Genomic DNA, 20,641 nt, shown 5'->3' on the forward strand with positions numbered 1-20,641 from the left:
TTTGCTATTTGGGGGCCTTTGATTTCCATTTGGATTTAAGAATTATATTTTTCTGTTTTGGTGCAGAATGCCACTGCTGTTTCACGCAGACCTGTAAATCTCTTGCACTCTGAGGCTGTCTTCGTAGAGTTGATCCCCATATCTATGTGCGCCTTCTAGTGTCTTCTGTTCTTTCCGTCTCTGATAGTTTTCATTCTTAAGGGAGTTTCCACTTCCTTTCTTGAGTTTATTCCTAGCTTTTACTTTCTTCCTAAAAGGTGTCATGAACAAGATTGTTCCCTGTTTGTTTTATCCTCAGCCAATATGAAAGCTATTGTGCCTGCATTCCTCTGTGTGCCTGAGTTTGTTTATCAGTTCTAGGGAACTTTCAGTGGTGTCTTTAGGATTCTCTTTATTATTATTACTTATGTGCCTGTGTTCATGCTTATGAGTTTTCCTACAGAAGCCAAAAGAAGACATCATTCCTGGGAGCTGGGGTTCCAGGTGCATGCGAATTGCCTTCTGTGGGTGCTGGGAGCCTAACTTTGGTTTTCTCTTGGAGCAAGTGCTCTTGACTGCTGAGCCATCTTTCAGCCCATTTAGGATTTTCTGAGTACAGGATTACGTTGCCTGCATGGCAGATATTATTTTGTCTCTTTATTGATATCCCTTTTCTTTCTGTCTCTTGCTCAGTTACTTTGGTTAAAATGGCAGGTGTATATTGAACATGACTGGTGAGAATGGATTTCCTTGTCTTGTTCCTGATTTTAGAGGAACTGCTAGCAGTCCGCCCATGGGCTTACGGTCTTTTAAGGCATTGTGGATCTGTGTACCAATAATGTTAACACTGCCCTTCATTTCTCGTAGCGGTGCAGGAAAAGTGCACAGCTGGTTCTACCCAGCCTCTGACAGTTTCCTTTTGGACTTTGCAGGGGAGGGTAGTGATTGCATATCTCCAGGAACCTGTTTTCCTAAAATCTGGTTTATGTGATAGTAACTTGAGACTTTTATGCTTATGTTGTGGACTTCTTGTCCTATTTCTGTTCTTCAAGTATGCTATTAATGCAGTACCTCAAGATCATTACAATAGAATTAGAAAAGCTTCAGTCTCAGGGTTGTTTGGATTTGCATTTCCCTAATGACTAATGATGTTGAACATTTTTTAAGATGCTTCTTTTTTCAGGGGAAAATTCTGTGTTTAGTTCTGTGCCCCATTTTTTTAATAGGGTTATTTGGTTTTCTGGGGTCTAACTTCTTGAGTTCTTTGTATATATTGGATATTTGCCCTCTGTCGGATGTAGAGTTGGTGAAGATCTTTTCCCAATTTGTTGGTTGCCAATTTGTCCATTTGATGGTGTCCTTTGCCTTACAGAAACTTTAAAATTTTATGAGGTCCCATTTGTCAATTCTTGATCTTAGAGCATAAGCTATTAGTGTTCTGTTCAGGACAGAATGGCTAAGATTAAAAACTCAGGAGACAGCAGGTGTTGGCAAGGATGTGGAGAAAGAGGAACACTCTTCCACTGCTGGTGGGGTTGCAAATTGGTACAACCACTCGGGAAATCAGTCTGGCGGTTCCTCAGAAAACTGGGCACATCACTTCTGGAGGATCCTGTTATACCACTCCTGGGCATATACCCAGAGGATTCCCCGGCATGTAATAAAGATATGTGCTCCACTATGATCATAGCAGCCCTATTTATAATAGCCAGAAGCTGGAAAGAACTCGGGTATCCCTCATCGGAGGAATGGATACAGAAAATGCGGTATATAAACACAATGGAGTACTATTTAGCCATTAGAAACAATGAATTCATGAAATTCTTAGGCAAATGAATGAAGCTGGAGAACATCATACTAAGTGAGGTAACCTAGTCTCAAAAGATCAATCATGGTATGCACTCACTAATAAGTGGATATTAGCCTAGAAAATTGGAATACCCAAAACATAATCCACACATCAAATAATGTCCAAGAAGAATGGAGGAGTGGGTCCTGGTCCTGGAAAGACTCAGTGTAGCAGTATAGGGGAATACCAGAATAGGGAAGTGGGAAGGGGTGGATGGGGGAACAGGGGGAGAGAAGAGGGCTTATGGGACTTTTGGGGAGTGGGAAGCCAGAAAAGGGGAAATCATTTGAAATGTAAATAAAAAAATATGTCGAATAAATAAATAAATAAAAGAACAGCTTCAATCACATTCTTCTGACGTTGATCCGCCACCAACCAATTTTAAGAGGTGGATAGTCACTGTTCCCATATATTTACATTCTCAAGGAACACAAATGTCTTTGTTTGGTCCAAAAATATGTATTTTTTAAGTGGAACCACTTTGTAATATTTGAAAAGGACAAGTTTAGCTTTCGGGGTTTCATTTGTTTAGAGACTTTTCCCTGAAAAGTCAACAAAAGAAAAAGAGGGAACAAAACTTATTGTCAGATTGGATCCAGTGTCTTAAAACCACGGAGGGGGTGGGGTTTGTTGTGGGTAACCAGACATTCAATTTATTTTGTATGGTAAAATTTGTCTTCTCAGACATTTACATTATAATCAGCTATTGTCTTGCAGAGTTTATAAATAGTATTTATATGGGAAACAGACCAGTTCAATGGGAGTAGAAAATGGCATCACTTTCTTTTGATCAAAGAGAGGCAGTAGAGACAGAAATGAGAACCTCATTTCTTACTCAGAAACCAAGCTCCTATTTAAAGCATCTGCACCTTAGTGGATTCCCGGAAGGAGCTTGTGGGCATCAGCAGGTGTCTCCCCAGTGACCCAGGAGCCTGCCTGGGGGCATCAGCAGGTGTCTTTAGAGTGACCTGGACCTGAGGGTGTCAGCAGGTGTCTCCAAGTGACCAGTGACCAGGAGTCTGCATTGCTTATAGAGTTGATCTAGCCAGAGGCACTAGGCTGCTGCTTTAAATTCTTTTTTTTAAATTTGTTTTATTTATTTTAAAGATTTGTTTATTATATATGAGTACTTTGTAGATGTCTTCAGACACTTTTTCTTCTCTCTCTGGCCCTGCTTGCTCCAGCCCAAAGATTTCTTTATTTTTTATTATATGTAAGTACTCTGTAGCTGTCTTCAGACACCCCAGAAGAGGGCATCAGATCTCATTACGGATGGTTGTGAGCCACTATGTGGTTGCTGGGATTTGAACTCAGGACCTCTGGAAGAGCAGTCAGTGAGTACTCTTAACCGCTGAGCCATCTCTCCAGCCCCAACTGCTTTGAATTCTTAACTGAAGGCATATTTGTTTGGGGCTTCGTCATTGGCTTACTTGTGGTAGATACGATTTAACTTTGGCAAATTGTATCATGTGCAATTTGGGCCCTTCCAGATTTGTACAATCAGAAAATAAAGACTTTGCAGAAACTCTTTGTTGTTGTTGTTGTTATCTGTTTTAAAAAAGTACAGATTTTTATTAAATTTAACAAAACTAGCAGTCTGCACTCCTGCTGGTTCTCACTGCTTCTATTTACCCCTGGACGCGTCAGAGGCTGACATTTCTTAGGCTTGTTTGTTTGTTTGCTTGCTTGTTTTTTCTTCTTCATGATTGTCCTGCTGGCCCTTGATTTTCATTTTTAGGTACTACCTCCTGATATCCGGGCATTCTTTTTTAATGAGCCCTGGTTTCAAATTGCCACATTGTCCTTCTATTCTTTCAACACAGTGATTCAGTTAACAGTTTTAATATTCATATTATAATGAGTGAGTGTATTATTTCTGACACAGGTACTTTAATACCATTGTGTCATTTGTTTATCTTTGTTTTCTGAGTTTGAGCTGACTGTGATTTCTCTTTCTCCTCCTTTCTTCCTTCCCTCTCCTTCCTTCCTTCCTACCTTCCTTCCTTCCTTCCTTCCTTCCTTCCTTCCTTCCTTCCTTCCTTTCTTCCTTCCTTCCTTCTTTCCTTCCTTCCTTCCTTCCTTCCATCCTTCCTTCCTTCCCTCCTTCCCATTAGTCACATATTGTGATAGAATTAATTTAAAGCTTGACAAGATCTAGACTCATCTGGTAGATGTGCCTCTGAGCTTTCTTGGGCAGTGTTACCTTCATCACTTTAACTGAGGTGGGAAAACATGCTGCCCACTGCACACAGTACCATTCCCTGGCTGGGATTCTGGACTACACTGCACACAGTACCATTCCCTGGCTGGGATTCTGGACTACACTGCACACAGAACCATTCCCTGGCTGGGATTCTGGACTACACTGCACACAGTACCATTCCCTGGCTGGGATTCTGGACTACAAAAGTGGAGCAAAGGAGCTACGGAGCAAGTGCCTCTGTGCCCTTTAAGTCCAGCCATGATGTGACTAACAGCTTCACTCATTTTCTTCTCTTACTTCCTTGCTTGATGGACTTAGCCAGAATTGTAAGCGAAAATAAACTCTTTCACCTTTAAGTTGGTTTTCTCAGACTATTTCATAGTAATAGTAAGAAAAAACAAGACATCCTTAACCCATCAAACTATCTAATCTTGTTCCTGCAACTCTATTTACTCAAAGAAAGTAAAAAAAAAAAAGTACTATACAATTGTACTCTTTTTTTAATTGAGTATCTTCTTCATTTACATTGCCAATGGTAAAATCTTTCCCAATTTCCCCCTCCCAAAAGCCCCCCTCCCCAACGACTCCCTCCCCCTCCTCCCTCCCCCTCCCTCCATGCATATGCCCCTCTACCTACAATTGTACTCTTAGTTGACTCTCTTTGACATGTTTTTCTGAACATATTGCAATTATCTACAAGGTCGGTAGGTGGGTTCCTTTCCTTCCCTCCCCTCCCCTCCCCTCTCCTTCCCTCCTCTCCCCTCCTCTCCCCCTCCCCTCCCCTTCCCTTTCCCCTCTTCCTTCTCCTTCCCTTCTCTTTCCCCTCCTTTCCCTTCTCTTCTCTTTTCTTCCCTTCTCTTTCCCCTCCCTTCCCTCCCCTTCCCTTTCCTCCTCTCCCCTTTCCTCTCTTTGGTTTTCCAAGATAGAATTTCTCTGTTTAGCCCCAACTCTCCTGGAACAAACTGTAGCTCAGGCTGGCCTCCAACTGAGAGATCTCCCTGCCTCTGCCTCCTGAGTGTTGGCATTAAAGGTGTGTGCTACTATTCCCCAGCTAAATAAATGTACCTCTCTCTCTCTCTCTCTCTCTCTCTCTCTCTCTCTCTCTCTCTCTCTCTCTCTCTCTCTTGTGTTTTCTTTTCATGTCATCAAATGGCTTTCAATATGACATTTTCCTGCACTTATGTAATGTATTTAATTGACTTTTTGCTGCTGTTCTTCACTCTACTCCTTTGGATCCTCTTCTACTGTCATGTCTTTTTAATGCACCATGGATTTCATTAGAGTTGCTTAGAAGATCATGGCATCAAGGCATTGTTTATAGGACCTTGGGCACTGAAGAAGAAAATGTCTTCTCTCCCCTCAACCATCAACAAATCCTCAGGAGTGGGTGGGACCTTGCAGCTTCCTTCCCTTCCCATAATGAGGGTGGCTGGGCTTAATCTTTTCAGATTTTGTGTAGCTACTGCAGCTCGCCATAGCTGCTATATGTTACAAGTGCAAGGGAGGTCATCAAGTCTCCCTCTGTACATCCACACATTTCCCTCTGTGTCTTACATTCTTTCTGTTCATTCTTCCATGATGTTCCTGAGCTAACAGAATTTAGTGGGGTCTTAGTAATACTGAACACTACTAAGTAGAGCAGTACACTATTACATTTACTAGGCATTGCACATGTGTGTGCCTGAGTGTATGGGTGTGCATGCATGCACATGTATGCATGCACTAATATGCTCATGTGAGGTCAGAGGAGAGTACAGGGTATATTCTACTAATTTTCCATCTTATTTCTTTGAAGTAGTGGTCCTCGTCTGTTCTGCATTATTTTTCCCATCCCAGTACAGTGGTCACAGGCATGTGTGGCTATGCCAAGGTTTTTATAAAGGTGCTTGAGGTCCAAATTCAGGTCCTCAGGTTCACATAGCAAGTGCTTTTTATCAGCAGAGTCATCTCTTTTGCCTGGCTTATTGCCTCTTATAGATTTGAAAAATGTTTCATACCCATAGACCACTGTTGAAAGCAATTCAGGACTATTTAAATATACGTTTCATATATTAAATATATAATTTGTATTTGTTTGGGATCGTTACAGAAAAACTTGTAGACGTTAATTTGTAGCTCAAAGAGAAGCAAGCATCTCTTACCCACAGCTATTAGTCACTAGCTTCTTACTTTGTACCTGCTTTTATGGATATACAAACAAAATCACATAGTGTAAGATATACAAATGAATACCTAGCTTCATTGTAATGTTTGCTCCTATGTAATTAAATATTAGTACTGACAGAGGATTAATGCCTTTCTTTCTGTCTTATTTTTAAATAGCTCAATCACTGAAAGAATTCGCAAGGCTACTTATTGCTGTAGAAGAAGAAAGGCGTAGACTGGTAAGTTTGTTTTTTATTTCTTGTGAATCCTGCTTTCTCTGAGCATGCCTGAGGAAGGAATAGATTGGAATTAAATACCCATACAGCATCTGACAGCCAGAAACTCAAAGCAAATGCTGCATGTAAGTTTGAAAAAATTTGAGACTATAGTTTCTACTGTTGCTAATAACATAAAGCATGTTTATTTCTTTTATTTGCCCAGCAGATATAAATATCTTCACTTGACTTCCTACTTAATCACTGTGAGAATTTAAACTATTGGAGAAACTTCCTTTTTTTCTTTTAATTAATTAATTAATTAATTTTTTGCACTCCATGTTCTAATCTCCCACCCCCATCTATCCTCTGACTGTTCCACATCCTGTACTCGCCCACTCCCCTGTCTCCATGTGGATGTTCCCACCCCCTACCTCACCTGACTTCCAAACTCCCTGGGGCCTTTGGAGAAACGTTCTTAAGAGCCCATTCTTCTTCAACAGATATTTTTGGGTCATATTACTGTAGGACTGTAGGTGTTATAATAGAGGTGTATTTGAACTTTGAGGAAAAGCTGACCTTTTTCAACTGTTAGCATGAGACTTTTGAAATGGTAACATTTGAGAGGTGCTATGACAGCTGGGAGGACTTTGCTGAGTGGAAAAATTCAGTTAAAATGTTTTTAGGCTGATAGGTTAGCTTATGTAAGATATTAGAGCACAGGTATTGCTAACACTTCAGTCAAAATGTAATTTTGGCCTGGGGTCTGGTGTCCCATGTTTTAATCCCAGCACTCAGGTCAAGGCCTGGCCACACAGTAAGTTTTAAGGCACCCAGAGGTACACAGTGAAACCATGCATATTAAGGTTAAAAAACAACAACAAAAACCCAAACATACAAAATAAACAAACAAAACCCCAGAAAGCAGCAAAGACCCCAAGCCAAACCAAAAGAGAAATGGAATATAATTTTGGGGTGCTGGAGAGTTGGTGCAGTGGTTGAGAACACTTGTAGAGGACCTGTGTTTGGTTCTTTTTTTTTTTTTTAATTTTTTTTATTCGATATAATTTATTTACATTTCAAGTGATTTCCCCTTTTCTAGCCCCCCCACTCTCCGAAAGTCCCGTAAGCCCCCTTCTCTTCCCCTGTCCTCCCTCGCACCCCTTCCCAGTTCCCCGTTCTGGTTTTGCCGAATACTGTTTCACTGAGTCTTTCCAGAACCAGGGACCACTCCTCCTTTCTTCTTGTATCTCATTTGATGTGTGGATTATGTTTTGGGTATTCCAGTTTTCTAGGTTAATAACCACTTATTAGTGAGTGCATACCATGATTCACCTTTTGAGTCTGGGTTACCTCACTTAGTATGATGTTCTCTAGCTCCATCCATTTGCCTAAGAATTTCATGAATTCATTGTTTCTAATGGCTGAATAGTACTCCATTGTGTAGATATACCACAGTTTTTGCATTCACTCTTCTGTTGAGGGATACCTGGGTTCTTTCCAGCATCTGGCAATTATAAATAGGGCTGCTGTGCTGTGTTTGGTTCTTAACACTCAGAAGGTGACCATGGCCACCTGCAACTTCAGTTCTAGGGAACCTGAGATGTTCTTCTGGCTCCCGCAGGTACTGATGCTCAATGAGCAGAGACATGCATTTAATCTGCACATCTGGTGTGTCCGCATCTAGCTTTTTGAACAATGGATTTGAGGTTTATTATTATTGTTACAGCATGTGTGCACAATGCTTCTGTGTGCACTGTTTGTTACAGTGTCTGTGTGGAGGTCAGGGGATATCTTTGTGGAACTGGTTCACTCTTTCTTTCTGTGCATTTTGGGAATCAAAACCAGGCTGGTGTTGCCAGTGCCTTTAAGCAGGGAGACACCTCACTGACCTTCACATTAACAATTAGAAATAAGTTTTAGATGGGCAGGCCTCTGTAGGAACATAGTAATTAAATGAATTTTTCTGAGATTAAAGTGTAAAGAATATATGTGTTAGTGTCTCTCAGGGGTAAGGTTCAGACTTTTGTCTCCATCACAGTGTAGCTGGGAGTTATCTGGAGAGACAGGACGGCTGTCTTGAAGGGTGATACATCACCTCAGCCCATCACAACCTCACCAGAGGTAGTTACATTTCCATCACAGCCCTACCAGAAGGAGTTACAGTTTCCATTGCAGTCTGACCAGAAGGAGTTACAGTTTCGACTGCCTGTTTCTTCCTGGATGATAAGATATGTCATAAGCAACAACTCCGAAGACAAAGGGGTTTATTCCAGCTTGCAGTTTCAGAGGGATACAGTCCCTCTTCACAGAAAGGCATGGAAGCCAAGCAGGAAGCTGACTGGTTACATTTTCATCCATGTACAAGAGGGAGGTAGGGCCAGGTGAGTCAAGGAATCTTACTAGGCTAGAGAACCTCAGAGCCCTTGAGCAGTGGCCTCCTCCAGCAAGGCTACATCTCCTAGAGGTTACATTTCCACCAGCTGGGGACAGAAAGTTAACAACTGGGGTTTGGGCAATATTTTTATCACATTACTGGCAATCTTAGTACTCAGTTGCACTTTTTTAAAGTATGCGGAGTGCCTCGACTTTCTTTCTTTTTGGATGTCACCAGGAGTGTGAAGCAGAGTTAGTTAATGTGACACAAACTACCAGTAACAGAACAGAGATCTCAGTCCCTGGTCACTGTTTCACAATACCTTGTATCTCTGTAATATTTAAATACACATGACTTATGGGACATTTCAGAACACTGTTTGAAAAGTTGTACTTTTCCTCTCTAAAACTCAGGTAATATGTTAGTCATCTTAGCCCTAGCGTGGTCTGTCAATCAAAAGTTGTTACACCAGATTTGTGTGTGTGTGTGTGTGTGTGCGCGCGCGCGCGCGCACGCACCCATATGGATTCATGTTTCTTCACAGACCTGGTCTCTTTGATATGATTTTACTGGGCATAAGGGCTCTCCCAGTTTCAGTTTATAGGATGGCACCCTTTCCAGTTTTAGGAGCTAGTGATTTATCCCACGATACCAGACAGGTGATATTGTTTATGTATGTGTTAACCGCAGAATTATTTCTCATTCCCTAAATTGAGTCAAATGCTGTTTGTAAACTGCAATGTCTTGGGCTGAAGCACTTTCTGAGTAAACTATTATTTTACATATTGTAGAGTGAATTAGATTCAGCATAGCCTGATAGCAACAACTGCTGACCTCCCTCCCCTCCCCTCCCCTCTTCTTCCCTCTCTCCCTCCCTCCCTCCCCTGCCCTCTTCTCATCCCTTCTTCCCTTCTTCCCTCCCTCTTCTTTTGTCCTTCCTTCCTTTCTCTTTTCTTTATCTTTCTATCACCCTTTCTTTTTCTTGCCTTCTTCTTTTCTCTCTTTCTTCCTTTCTCTTTCTATCGTCCTTTCTTTTTTCTTTCCTTCTTTTTTCTTCCTTTCTCTCTCTCCCTCCCTCTTTTCTTTCTTTCTTTCTTCCTTCCCTCCTTCTCCTCTTCCTCTTCCTCATCCTCCTTCTCCCCCCTCATTTTCTTCCACCAATAGGAGTCATTAATCTAAGAGGACAGGAAGAATGAGAGTGTTTGCTAGAACTTGGGAAAATATTTCAAAGTATTCAAGTTTTGGAAGACTTAAGGCTCATAATGTCAGTTAAAGGTGTCTTACAATTCTAAAAATTCAATGCCTCTGAATGAGACATGTCTAGTGGTGAGTGAGCAGAGCTTGTGCTGGCAGGCTGTCTGCAAGCATTTCCCTCCTCAGCTCATGTAATGCTTCTGCTCTGGAGTGTGAGAGTGGCGAGTGATGAGGCTTCATGGTGCAATCCTCATTAGCTTTGGGAAGAAGGCTTGGAAAACTGTAATTTTACTTTCTAAAACTCAGGTAATATATTGTCAGGTGTTTTCTGTTCATGTCTGGTAATCCACAGAAGATTAAGCTGGTATTAACTTCAAAATATATTTGTACCACAGCATTCTGTTTTCAGGAATGTTCAGGCATGTCTTTTTGCTTTCAATTGATGTCGTAATGGTTGTTATTTTCATGGTTATATATAAAAATGCTGAATTACAAAATCTGTATGTGGATACATGAAAATAGACACCTAATCTTTCTATACCTTCCTGTTTCCCAAGGCTTACGTATTCAGTCTATTGATTTACAGTTGTTGACTATCTGGAAGGATTTAAAGGCCTTCTCCTCCCAGATAACACTACCATGACCCATGTAAAGTAGGACATGCGCGATGAGGTGCTTTCTCCTTTTTTTTTATGACCTTTCCTCCTTATCATTATGTATACTGTATATGGTGATGAAAATTTTCTTTTCTCTTTTGCTACTTCAGCATAACTCCCTGGGTAGGGCCTTGATGGCTTACAGATGTAAGAGTTCTTTCTCCAATTAGACACAGCACTTGGGTGGGCCTGTGTTTTTCTCTTTTGCTCTTCATTTTAATAGAGTTTCTACCTGTTACTTTGTAGACTGATTTTACACTTTTTTCTTTGTGTTGTATTTGTGTGTCTGTATGCTCACATGTGTGTGGGTGTTAGCACATGCATGGAGGTCAAAGGGCAACATTGCGAGTTGGTCTTTGCCTTCTGTCTTCCTTGAGATGACTGCACCTGGCTGGCTGACACATAGCTGAGAGTTCTCCTGAGTCTGCCACAGGAGTGTTGGGATTCCAAGTGTGACCTGCTGTTTCTGGTCTCACATCACATCTGGCATTTCAGCTTTCCTCTCATGCCTGCACTACAGATACACTGACCTCTCAACCCCTCTTCCCCTAGCATCTATCTTTTACTTTTAAAGCTACAAGTACTCTGCAGGGTGAGCTATTCTTTTTATTGGTGGTATTGATTATTTGCTCGTCTTTGGCTGTATTTGCAAACTGATTTAATGTTGCTGTTTGATACTTATGTACTTATGTAGCACAAAAATATACTGTGATGCTATAAGAAGTAAAAGTTTATAAAATCACAGTATAATATTTTATAAAAGTTAATACTTGGAAGTGGAATTTGATTTTAAAGGCAGGAAAAACAAGCAAACGTGGTTACACACTATATGAGAAAATGCTAAGAGATGAAAACGGGAGTTTTAAACAACAAAGCAGTGGACTTCTGACAGATGACAGCTAATAAGACACTCAGAAACTAGTGAGTGACAAGACTGCCTTTCTTCTGAGAGGTAAATGCATTGTCTTTATGATAAAACCATAGTCGCTATGTTCACTTCCTACAGAAGGCATAGACAATCTTTAATAACTTGGAAAAGAGTAGCAAAAGCATTTGTAAATTTAATTTGTCATTCATGTTTTAAAATAGTTATAAGAAATAATAACCGGAAATCCCATATGTTCTTCATAGGGTTTTTCTAATGATAGTGTGATAAGCAAAATAAATCAGACTTCATTGCAGTATCTGGGTATACGCGAACACACACACACACACATGCACGTATGTGTTGTATATATATACATATATAAGTGTGTATGTATATGTGCACATATGTATATATACTGTTTATGAAAGGAGAAGGGTATGTGGGAGGAAGGAAATGGTGGGAGGGGTGATGAGTAACAAAAGATAACAGCACAATGTACACATGTATGTATAATATTCACATATGTGTACAACATACACATGTATGTACAATATCCACATGTATGTTTTATATACACATGTATGTGCATTATACACATAATGTATGGAAACATTGCTTTGTATGTTGACTAAAAACAACCTAAAATTGCAGGGAAATTTTTGAAAAGGGAAGTACTCACATTTTGCAACCACTTAAAGTGTCCGTCTCTGAAGTGGCTCGTGTTGTCCGAGCTGAGACTACAGTGAGGAGCCAAAAGCGTTTCTGCCGTGCAGTTGGCAGAGGCAGGTTACAGAGGACAGAGTCCCAGTCGGTGTCAGGTGGTGAGATGGGCTCGCACAGAGGGAGGGACAGCGTGTGTGTGTGTGTGTGTGTGTGTGTGTGTAGGAAGGAGTGTGTCTGGAGGATTAGTAGACACCTGGCTGCCGTGAGACAGTGCAAGGCAGAAACTGGGCGAATAAGAGTACAGTCCATTTGTGGATCTCTGCTCAAATGGCTTGTCATCGGGAATAGAGGACGAGGGTCTGAAGAGAGGCTGGGCGTTGGAGGGGGCTGAGAAGGTGGGGTTGGTGAATTGTGGAGCACATGGAGAAAAGCCAAGATGGCGTTTTGTTTCCACTGCTAATTCTTTTTTTTTTTTTAACTACTAATTTTATTTTTTTATTTTTTCGATATATTCTTTTTTTAATCTGCATTTTTTTATTCGATATAATTTATTTACATTTCAAATGACTTCCCCTTTTCTAGCCCCCCCACTCCCCGAAAGTCCCGTAAGCCCCCTTCTCTTCCTCTGTCCTCCCACCCACCCCTTCCCACTTCCCCGTTCTGGTTTTGCTGAGTACTGTTTCACTGAGTCTTTCCAGAACCAGGGGCCACTCCTCCTTTCTTCTTGTACCTCATTTGATGTCTGGATTATATTTTGGGTATTCCAGTTTTCTAGGTTAATATCCACTTAATAGTGAGTGCATACCATGATTCATCTTTTGAATCTGGGTTACCTCACTTAGTATGATATTCTCTAGCTCCAAGTTACCTCACTTAGTATGATATTCTCTAGCTCCATCCATTTGCCTAAGAATTTCATGAATTCATTGTTTCTAATGGCTGAATAGTACTCCATTGTGTAGATATACCACATTTTTTGCATCCACTCTTCTGTTGGGGGATACCTGGGTTCTTTCCAGCATCTGGCAATTATAAATAGGGCTGCTATGAACATAGTAGAACATGTATCCTTATTACATGGTGGGGAGTCTTCTGGGTATATGCCCAGGAGTGGTATAGCAGGATCTTCTGGAAGTGAGGTGCCCAGTTTTCGGAGGAACCGCCAGACTGATTTCCAGAGTGGTTGTACCAATTTGCAACCCCACCAGCAGTGGAGGAGTGTTCCTCTTTCTCCACACCCTCTCCAACACCTGCTGTCTCCTGAATTTTTAATCTTAGCCATTCTGACTGGTGTAAGATGAAATCTTAGGGTTGTTTTGATTTGCATTTCCCTAATGACTAATGAATGAAGTTGAGCATTTTTTAAGATGCTTCTCTGCCATCCGAAGTTCTTCAGGTGAGAATTCTTTGTTTAACTCTGTACCCCATTTTTTAATAGGGTTGTTCGGTTTTCTGGAGTCTAACTTCTTGAGTTCTTTATATATATTGGATATTAGCCCTCTATCTGATGTAGGATTGGTGAAGATCTTTTCCCAACTTGTTGGTTGCCGATTTGTCCTCTTGATGGTGTCCTTTGCCTTACAGAAACTTTGTAATTTTATGAGGTCCCATTTGTCAATTCTTGCTCTTAGAGCATACGCTATTGGTGTTCTGTTCAGAAACTTTCTCCCTGTACCGATGTCCTCAAGGGTCTTCCCCAGTTTCTTTTCTATTAGCTTCAGAGTGTTTGGCTTTATGTGGAGGTCCTTGCTAATTCTTTTCCGAGTCACCATTCATAGACACCTTTGCATACTGGTGTGTGTCTACATTTTCACTATGTAATACATCACAACATTTTCCCTGTACCTTTCAGAATGACCCCCTTTAAGGCAGATTGTATGAAAAGAAATAATGTAAAGGGTGGTCGCTTCACTGTGCATATTGTCAAAGCTCATAGTACTTAAAAGTTTTGAGCCTTATTTTACATTTATTTGAAAGCAAATTAGTTATTTATTTTAAGATGTAATTTTGACTGAACTAGAGTTATATCACATTTCTCCCTCCATTTTCTCCTTCAAGCTTTCTCAGGTAACCCTCACGTATATGGTGTGTGTGTGTGTGTGTATGCACAGATATATAATTATAACTTCCCAAATAGAGATTGTTTGTGTGTATATAGGTTTGTGTGTATAAGGACTCACCACTCTGCACTGGGCCAAGAATATGTGGGCCCGTTCCTGGACAGGGCACATTCTCCTTCCCCTAGCAGCTATTAGTTGCCCATTATCTTTGCTGTAGGAGTGGGACCCCATGAAAATTTCTTCTTCCCATGTTACTATGTCTGTTAATGCTACTATTCAGGTCTTGTTTTTGCAGCCATTTCTAGGAAGAACTGTTTCATAGAAGACTTTTTTATATTCTAGCTCTTACAATCTTTCCTCTCCCTCTTCTGTGAAGTTTGAAAAATTAAAAAAAAGCCCAACAAAATATAAGCAGAATGTGTTGCTCTGAGCTTACCACACAATATGTGGCTCAGTTGTATCTAGATGTGTTACCTTGAAGATGGCAAGAAATTAAATGATGCTAAGATTAACTCCTAAATGTTAAGGGAATATAGAAATGATGTTACTAACTAAATGATGATAATATATAACATGCTGTAGATATTTTGTGTATAAAATGTTCTATTTGTTTTTGCCTATGTATGTGGTGTGCATGCATGTATGTATATTTGCATGTCACATGTTTGAATGTGTATGAGTGTATATATGTAGGTGGATGTGTGTGCATGCATTCTATGTGTATGTGTATCTGTCCTAGGTGTGTGTGTGCCCAAGGAGACCAGAAGACAGCAGTGTTCCAAGCTACTTGATACTGGGAACCTGTAGCTGCCTGCGGCCACATGTGAACTGGGGACCTGGAAGAGAATTCTGGGGATAAACGGGAAGGGGACGAAAGAGAATTGAGACAAGATGACAGTTGCCAATAGAGACTGACTCTACTATTATTTAGCCAATATATATAGTCTTTAGAAAACCACCCTGCCCCCCAAATGGCCGTGAATTCCTTGGATCTTCTTCTCAGAGGGTTGCCTGCTTCCAATCAAGCAGGTTTTCTGGTGGTCTCCAGGTGAGACTGCCCTGAGGCAGCCTTGGTTGTTAAGGTGAAAATGGCTGTATTGTTCCCAAGGAACAAGGGCCGGAGGCTGCCTGCCATGAATGTCACAGCTTGAATAGGATGGGCTGAGAAGTCCAGCTAAATGCTGTGGGGAAAGGGACAGGAACCAAATTCCAATTTTCTGCAAGAAGAGCAAATGCTCTTGACTGCCAACCCATCTCGTCAGCCCTGTGATTTATTTTCCTGTAGTTAAATCCCAGAACATATGACAGATAATCTTAAACATTTAAGTGTTCTGGGTGTTCTGGGCACATGTTACTGTGCCCCGGTCTTTCACCCATCACTGCTGTGAAGCTCTGAAACTGTCTTCATTGACCAAACCCCACAACTGTTCTGTCTATACACTCCTTTCCTCACATAGACCGATCCATTCAGCATCCGGATTTTGGAGCCTGGCTTTCTTCATAGACTTCCCCATGTTATAGTATGGGCCAGAATCCCTGCTTTCCTAAGACTGAGCACTTTACAGTGTCCTCCTTCACCAAATGATACCAGGTTGCGTCTGCTTTTGGCTTTTGGGAACAATGTTGATATGAACATGGGTGAACAGACGTGTTTGAGGCCCTGCTTTATGCACACACACACAAACGCGTGCAGTGCATGCGACTGTTTAATTATCACTCATATGAACACATTAGGTGGATTTCAATTTTGCTCACGCGCAGTCCCCCCCCCCCCTGTTTATCTGTTGCACTCACCCGTGCCCCTGGAACCTTCTCTCCCTAACACATCCCTCTCCTACTCTACTTTCATGTTTGTACCCCACTGCATTTAGTGAGAGTTGCTTGCACTTGTGTAGTTGTGGGGTTACTTAACAATGGGCAACTTACCAGTGGCTACACCTCTCAATAGAAGTGACTGTTCCTTCCCAAGCAAATACTGACTGCCAGTTGCTCTGTACCTAGGGGAGGGGCCCTATCACGCTGGATGTTGATGGACCTGACATTGTGGAGATTTGCCTGAGACATGGTTTATTTAGCCAGACTGTTCCTGAACTCTCTTTGCAGCTGGAGATGGCCTGGGATTCCTGATGCACCTCCCCAGCTGAGCTTCACGCCCCCTTTACTTCTCTTATTGTTTCCATGGCTTGCATTCCACATAGACAGCTCACAGGCTATATGATGTCTCCACCCCCTTGTTATTATATAATACAAGAAAGAAGGCTTAGCTTCTATTTTTTTTTAAAGATTTATTTATTCATTATATTTAAGCACACTGTAGCTGTCTTCAGACATACCAGAAGAGATCTCCTTATGGATGGTTGCGAGCCACCATGTGGTTGCTGGGATTTGAACTCAGGACCTTCAGAAGTCAGTGCTCTTAACCAGAAGGCTTAGCTTCTTGTTTCTGTTTTTTTTTATTGGCTATATTCTTCATTTACATTTCAAATGTTATCCCCTTTCCCAGCATCCCCCTCTTCCAGAAACCCTCTATCCCATCCTCCCTCCCACTGCTTCTATGAGGGGGTTTCTCCATTCACCCACTCCACCTCGCCATACTCAATACCCTACAATGGGGCATCTACTAAGCCTTCACAGGACCAAGGACTTCCCCTCCCATTGATTCCTGACAAGGCAATTCCTCTGCTATATATGCAGCGGTAGCCATGTGTACCCGTTGGTTGGTTGATTGATATCTTAGTCCCTGGGAGCTCTGGGCGGTCTGGTTGGTTGATATTCTTGTTCTTCCTATGAGGTTGCAAACCCCTTCAGCTCCTTTAGTTCTTTCTCTAACTCCTCCCTTGGGAACCCCATGCTCAGTCCAATGGTTGGCTGCAAGCATCTGCCTCTGTATTGCTTCTGTTTTTTAGTAGCCACAGTTGCAGCATAATTTTGCTTTTATCTATGCTGGGATGGGTGGCAGATGCTTCATTCACATACTTACAACTTTATCAATGAGCATTTTAAAGCAAAAGGAAATGTGGAATATTTCAGAGGAGAATACTGTAAGACACTTGCTTTGTGGTGGGTCAGAGCTTGTCAATATGTCAAGAACCATAGTTCTCTGTGGACGTTGTCGTGTTAGGTAATCATTGTTAGGTGAACCATGATCCTTGTATACACAGGAGTCCAGTCTAAAGTGTGTTTTCACTTTGGGTATTGTAGTCATTTGATGCTTCATTATTTTAATTGGCAGTAGTTAAATAACAGTCATTTCCTTTGCCTTTTGTTCTTCCCAGACAATCATTTTTAAGAGCTTTTATTGCCAGCCTCTGAAAAGCATGCTATAAAAATGAGAGTAGTTTGATATTTCCACAATTTTTCTTGTTGTTGTAATTGGAGCTTTGATGGTGAAACTGAAAATCAATATAGGATGTAATCCCGGCCCCAGTGGGCATATGGTAATAGGTGGCAGAGTGGTGGAGGGTACTGTATGAGAAACAAACCTCATGGGAATCCTGTCTCACAGGGCTGGGGTGGGGCTGAATGCAACGTGACCGAGGGGAGCAGGAGTTTGATCCAGGACTGTGAGCATTTGGAGCTGAGGGCTTCCTTACTGCAGAGGACTGTCTCCTACCTTGTGGGACACTTAGTCACATCTCCTAGCAGTAGAGTCCTCCTCTGCATCCTTCTGGTGGAGATAACCCCAAATAGTACCTGACCTTGCCAGATAGACACAGCTGTGACCCATTGTCTTTTATATTTTCTGGGAGCCATTTCTAGTGGATTCTGATGGTATTCCTTGACATCATCTGACTTACAATTCACTGGGTAATAGGCAGCTTATAATTCTAATCAAGTATTTATATAAGTGTAACTTTTTTGCAACTGTCATAAATTTTCTGAGGTGGAATGATATAGCCTTCATACCTTTCTATGGCAATTCATATTGCTTAAACACTTTTTTTTTTTGCATGAATGGCAAGTTAGGATGTGCCCAGTGTACGTGACTCAATGTTTTATGCAAGGAAGGTTATGCAGCTGCAGCCTCCGTTTTATGAATGGACAGATTGAGGTCTGTCTCTAATGACTGCATAATCAAAACTTCAGCAACCAGAAGGGCAGTGCCGGACCCCACAGAAGACTGCTTTTCTGGTTGTCTTTGCTGCTAACAGTGACGAGCTATAGAGGATGGTACTCACAGTTCACAGACTAACTCATCTAGCTGTTTATCTGTCGGAACCTCGCCGGTGGGTGCTCCAGGTCAGCTGGACAGGAGTTTTCATTTCAGGACTCGTAACTGCTCTTAAGACCCATCCCCCCTTCTCGATCTGCACCACCTGGTGGCTTCTGTGTGGTACCCGGATGGGAGGGAATAAGCTAGGCAGTGTCTGCCATTTAGGGGGTGAGTTAGCGATGAGGCCCTACACAGATCATAGTGATGTACACTGAACGCTGGTAGCCATGCACAGGGGAAGTTCTCTGTGAGCTCAGGGGAGGTGGGGATTACTTCCACCAGGAGCGATTTGGGAAGGGTTTGTGCGCCAGCTCTTAAATGGTAACTAAATGCCCTCAGCAACACATGTCACGTCCATATCAGAAACAAATCTGATGGGTTGCCAAAGATAGGTGACTAGGTGATCCTCCCTGATTCTCTCTCTCTCCCTCTCCCTTTCCTTCTCTCCCTCCCCTCCCCTCGCCACCCTCTTCCCTCCTCCCCTCCCCTCCCCTCCCCCCTCTTCATTTCCCATCTATCTGGAGGTGTCTGGGCCATTCTAAAGGGGCGGAGCTATGACACAGGAAGTCAGGAACGCAGTGAGCCCCAGCCCACGTGGGGCTTTTGGACTCCTGAAGGCACCCAGGATTGCCTTTATGGATTTACCGCGCCACTGACTTGGAAGACTTCGTTCTTCTCACTAAAGTAGCTCAAGGTGTGTGTGCTTCACCCTTTCTGGAAAGTTACCAATAGTTTTTAAAATCAGTCCTCAAGTAGGATGGAGAGGTTGCAGGCCAAGTGATCCCTCACAGACCTGGGGAACTCAGCGAAATGCAACGACACTTGCTTCAGTAGCTAGTGGTTCCACGTGCTGCTGAGTCACCTGGGCAGGGTCAAGTTCTGATGATGGCATTCAGAGATCTTTGAGCTGAAGCCAGCGGTGTCACTGCCTGGAACCCAAACATTTTAAAATAATTTGGTCTTAGAATATAATTTATAATTTTCTCAAACTCTACTCTCAGATGATTCTGAATCATCGACAGATTTGGTATTTTCCAGACCTGATAGCTCCTGCTGCTGTGCCTATGATCTATGGATTTCATTGGAGGCTTTGTGCTGCTTTGTTTTGTTTATGCTACACAGAGCAGCTACAGGGAGTTTCTGACCTTCCCCCTTTCAGTTTCACAGTATATCTTCAAAATAGCTTAATACCTGGTGACTGTGCGAGTTCAGTCGTTAAGAGCTGAGTTCTAGAGCATCAGTGCCCACAGGAATTTCAGAGTAGTTGCCAGTTGCAGGGCGGGCGGGCGTATCAAGCTGGAGAGCATTTTTATAATTGGAAAAGTAAAGCAAGTTATTGCTTGAGTGGCTGTCCCCAGAATGGTTTGGTTTTCTTTGAAGAAAGCATGAGTAAATTGGATCTTACAACCAAATTCCTCTGTGAAAAAGTTTCATTCTACAGTTTTCTCTGTCATGCAGGGATGAGCGAGAATTATTTTTATGGTTTAGAAACTGTTGTGATGTAATCTGAAAGACTTCCAGAGGAATGAAAGGAGAGATATCCTGTCATCATGGAGAGCTCCCCACTCCCTGTCCCTTGCCAGAATGAATGAAGGGGCCTCCCACAGTGCACAGTTGGTTTCCTAGCTTTCTTTATCTTTTTCTAATGGTGTATTTATTTTTATTTCATGTGCATTGTTTTTTGCTTTGCTTTGTTTTTTTTTGTTTGTTTGTTTGTTTTTAAAGATTTATTTATTTATTTTATGTGAGAACACTGTAGCTGTCTTCAGACACACCAGAAGAGGGTGTTAGATCTCATTATGGATGGTTGTGAGCCACCATGTGGTTGCTGGGATTTGAACTCAGGACCTCTGGAAGAGCAGTCAGTGCTCTTAACCACTGAGCCATCTCTCCAGCCCTTTGTTTCTGTTTTTGTTTTTGTTTTTTTGCCTACATGTATGTCAGTGTGAAGGTGTTGGATCCCCTGGAACTGGAGTTACAGATGGTTATGAGTTGCTGTGTGTGTGCTGAGAATTGAACATGGGTCTTCTGGAAGAACAGACAATGCTCTTAACCACTGAGTTGTTTCTACAGCCTGTGTGTGTGTGTGTTTGTGTGTGTGTGTGTATGTACATATATATACATAAATATGTATATGTGTGTGTATATTTATACATATACATATATATGTATATGTGTGTGTATATATATATACACACAAAAAAAAACAGAGCAAATAC

The 20,641-nt window shown here is 41.8% G+C and overlaps 1 protein-coding gene across 1 annotated transcript in view; it reads left to right on the forward strand.

Moving 5' to 3' along the window:
• The window catches only part of Arhgap42 (Rho GTPase activating protein 42), a 220,999-nt gene that overhangs the window by 73,334 nt on the left and 127,024 nt on the right, over positions 1 to 20,641 (forward strand). The window contains exon 3 of the mRNA XM_052189140.1: positions 6,354 to 6,415. Coding sequence (XP_052045100.1) covers positions 6,354 to 6,415 — 62 coding nt within the window. The remainder of the gene's footprint in view (positions 1 to 6,353; positions 6,416 to 20,641) is intronic.

Source organism: Apodemus sylvaticus, chromosome 7 (assembly GCF_947179515.1).
Source record: "Apodemus sylvaticus chromosome 7, mApoSyl1.1, whole genome shotgun sequence".
In the NCBI taxonomy this organism is placed as follows: domain Eukaryota; kingdom Metazoa; phylum Chordata; class Mammalia; order Rodentia; family Muridae; genus Apodemus; species Apodemus sylvaticus.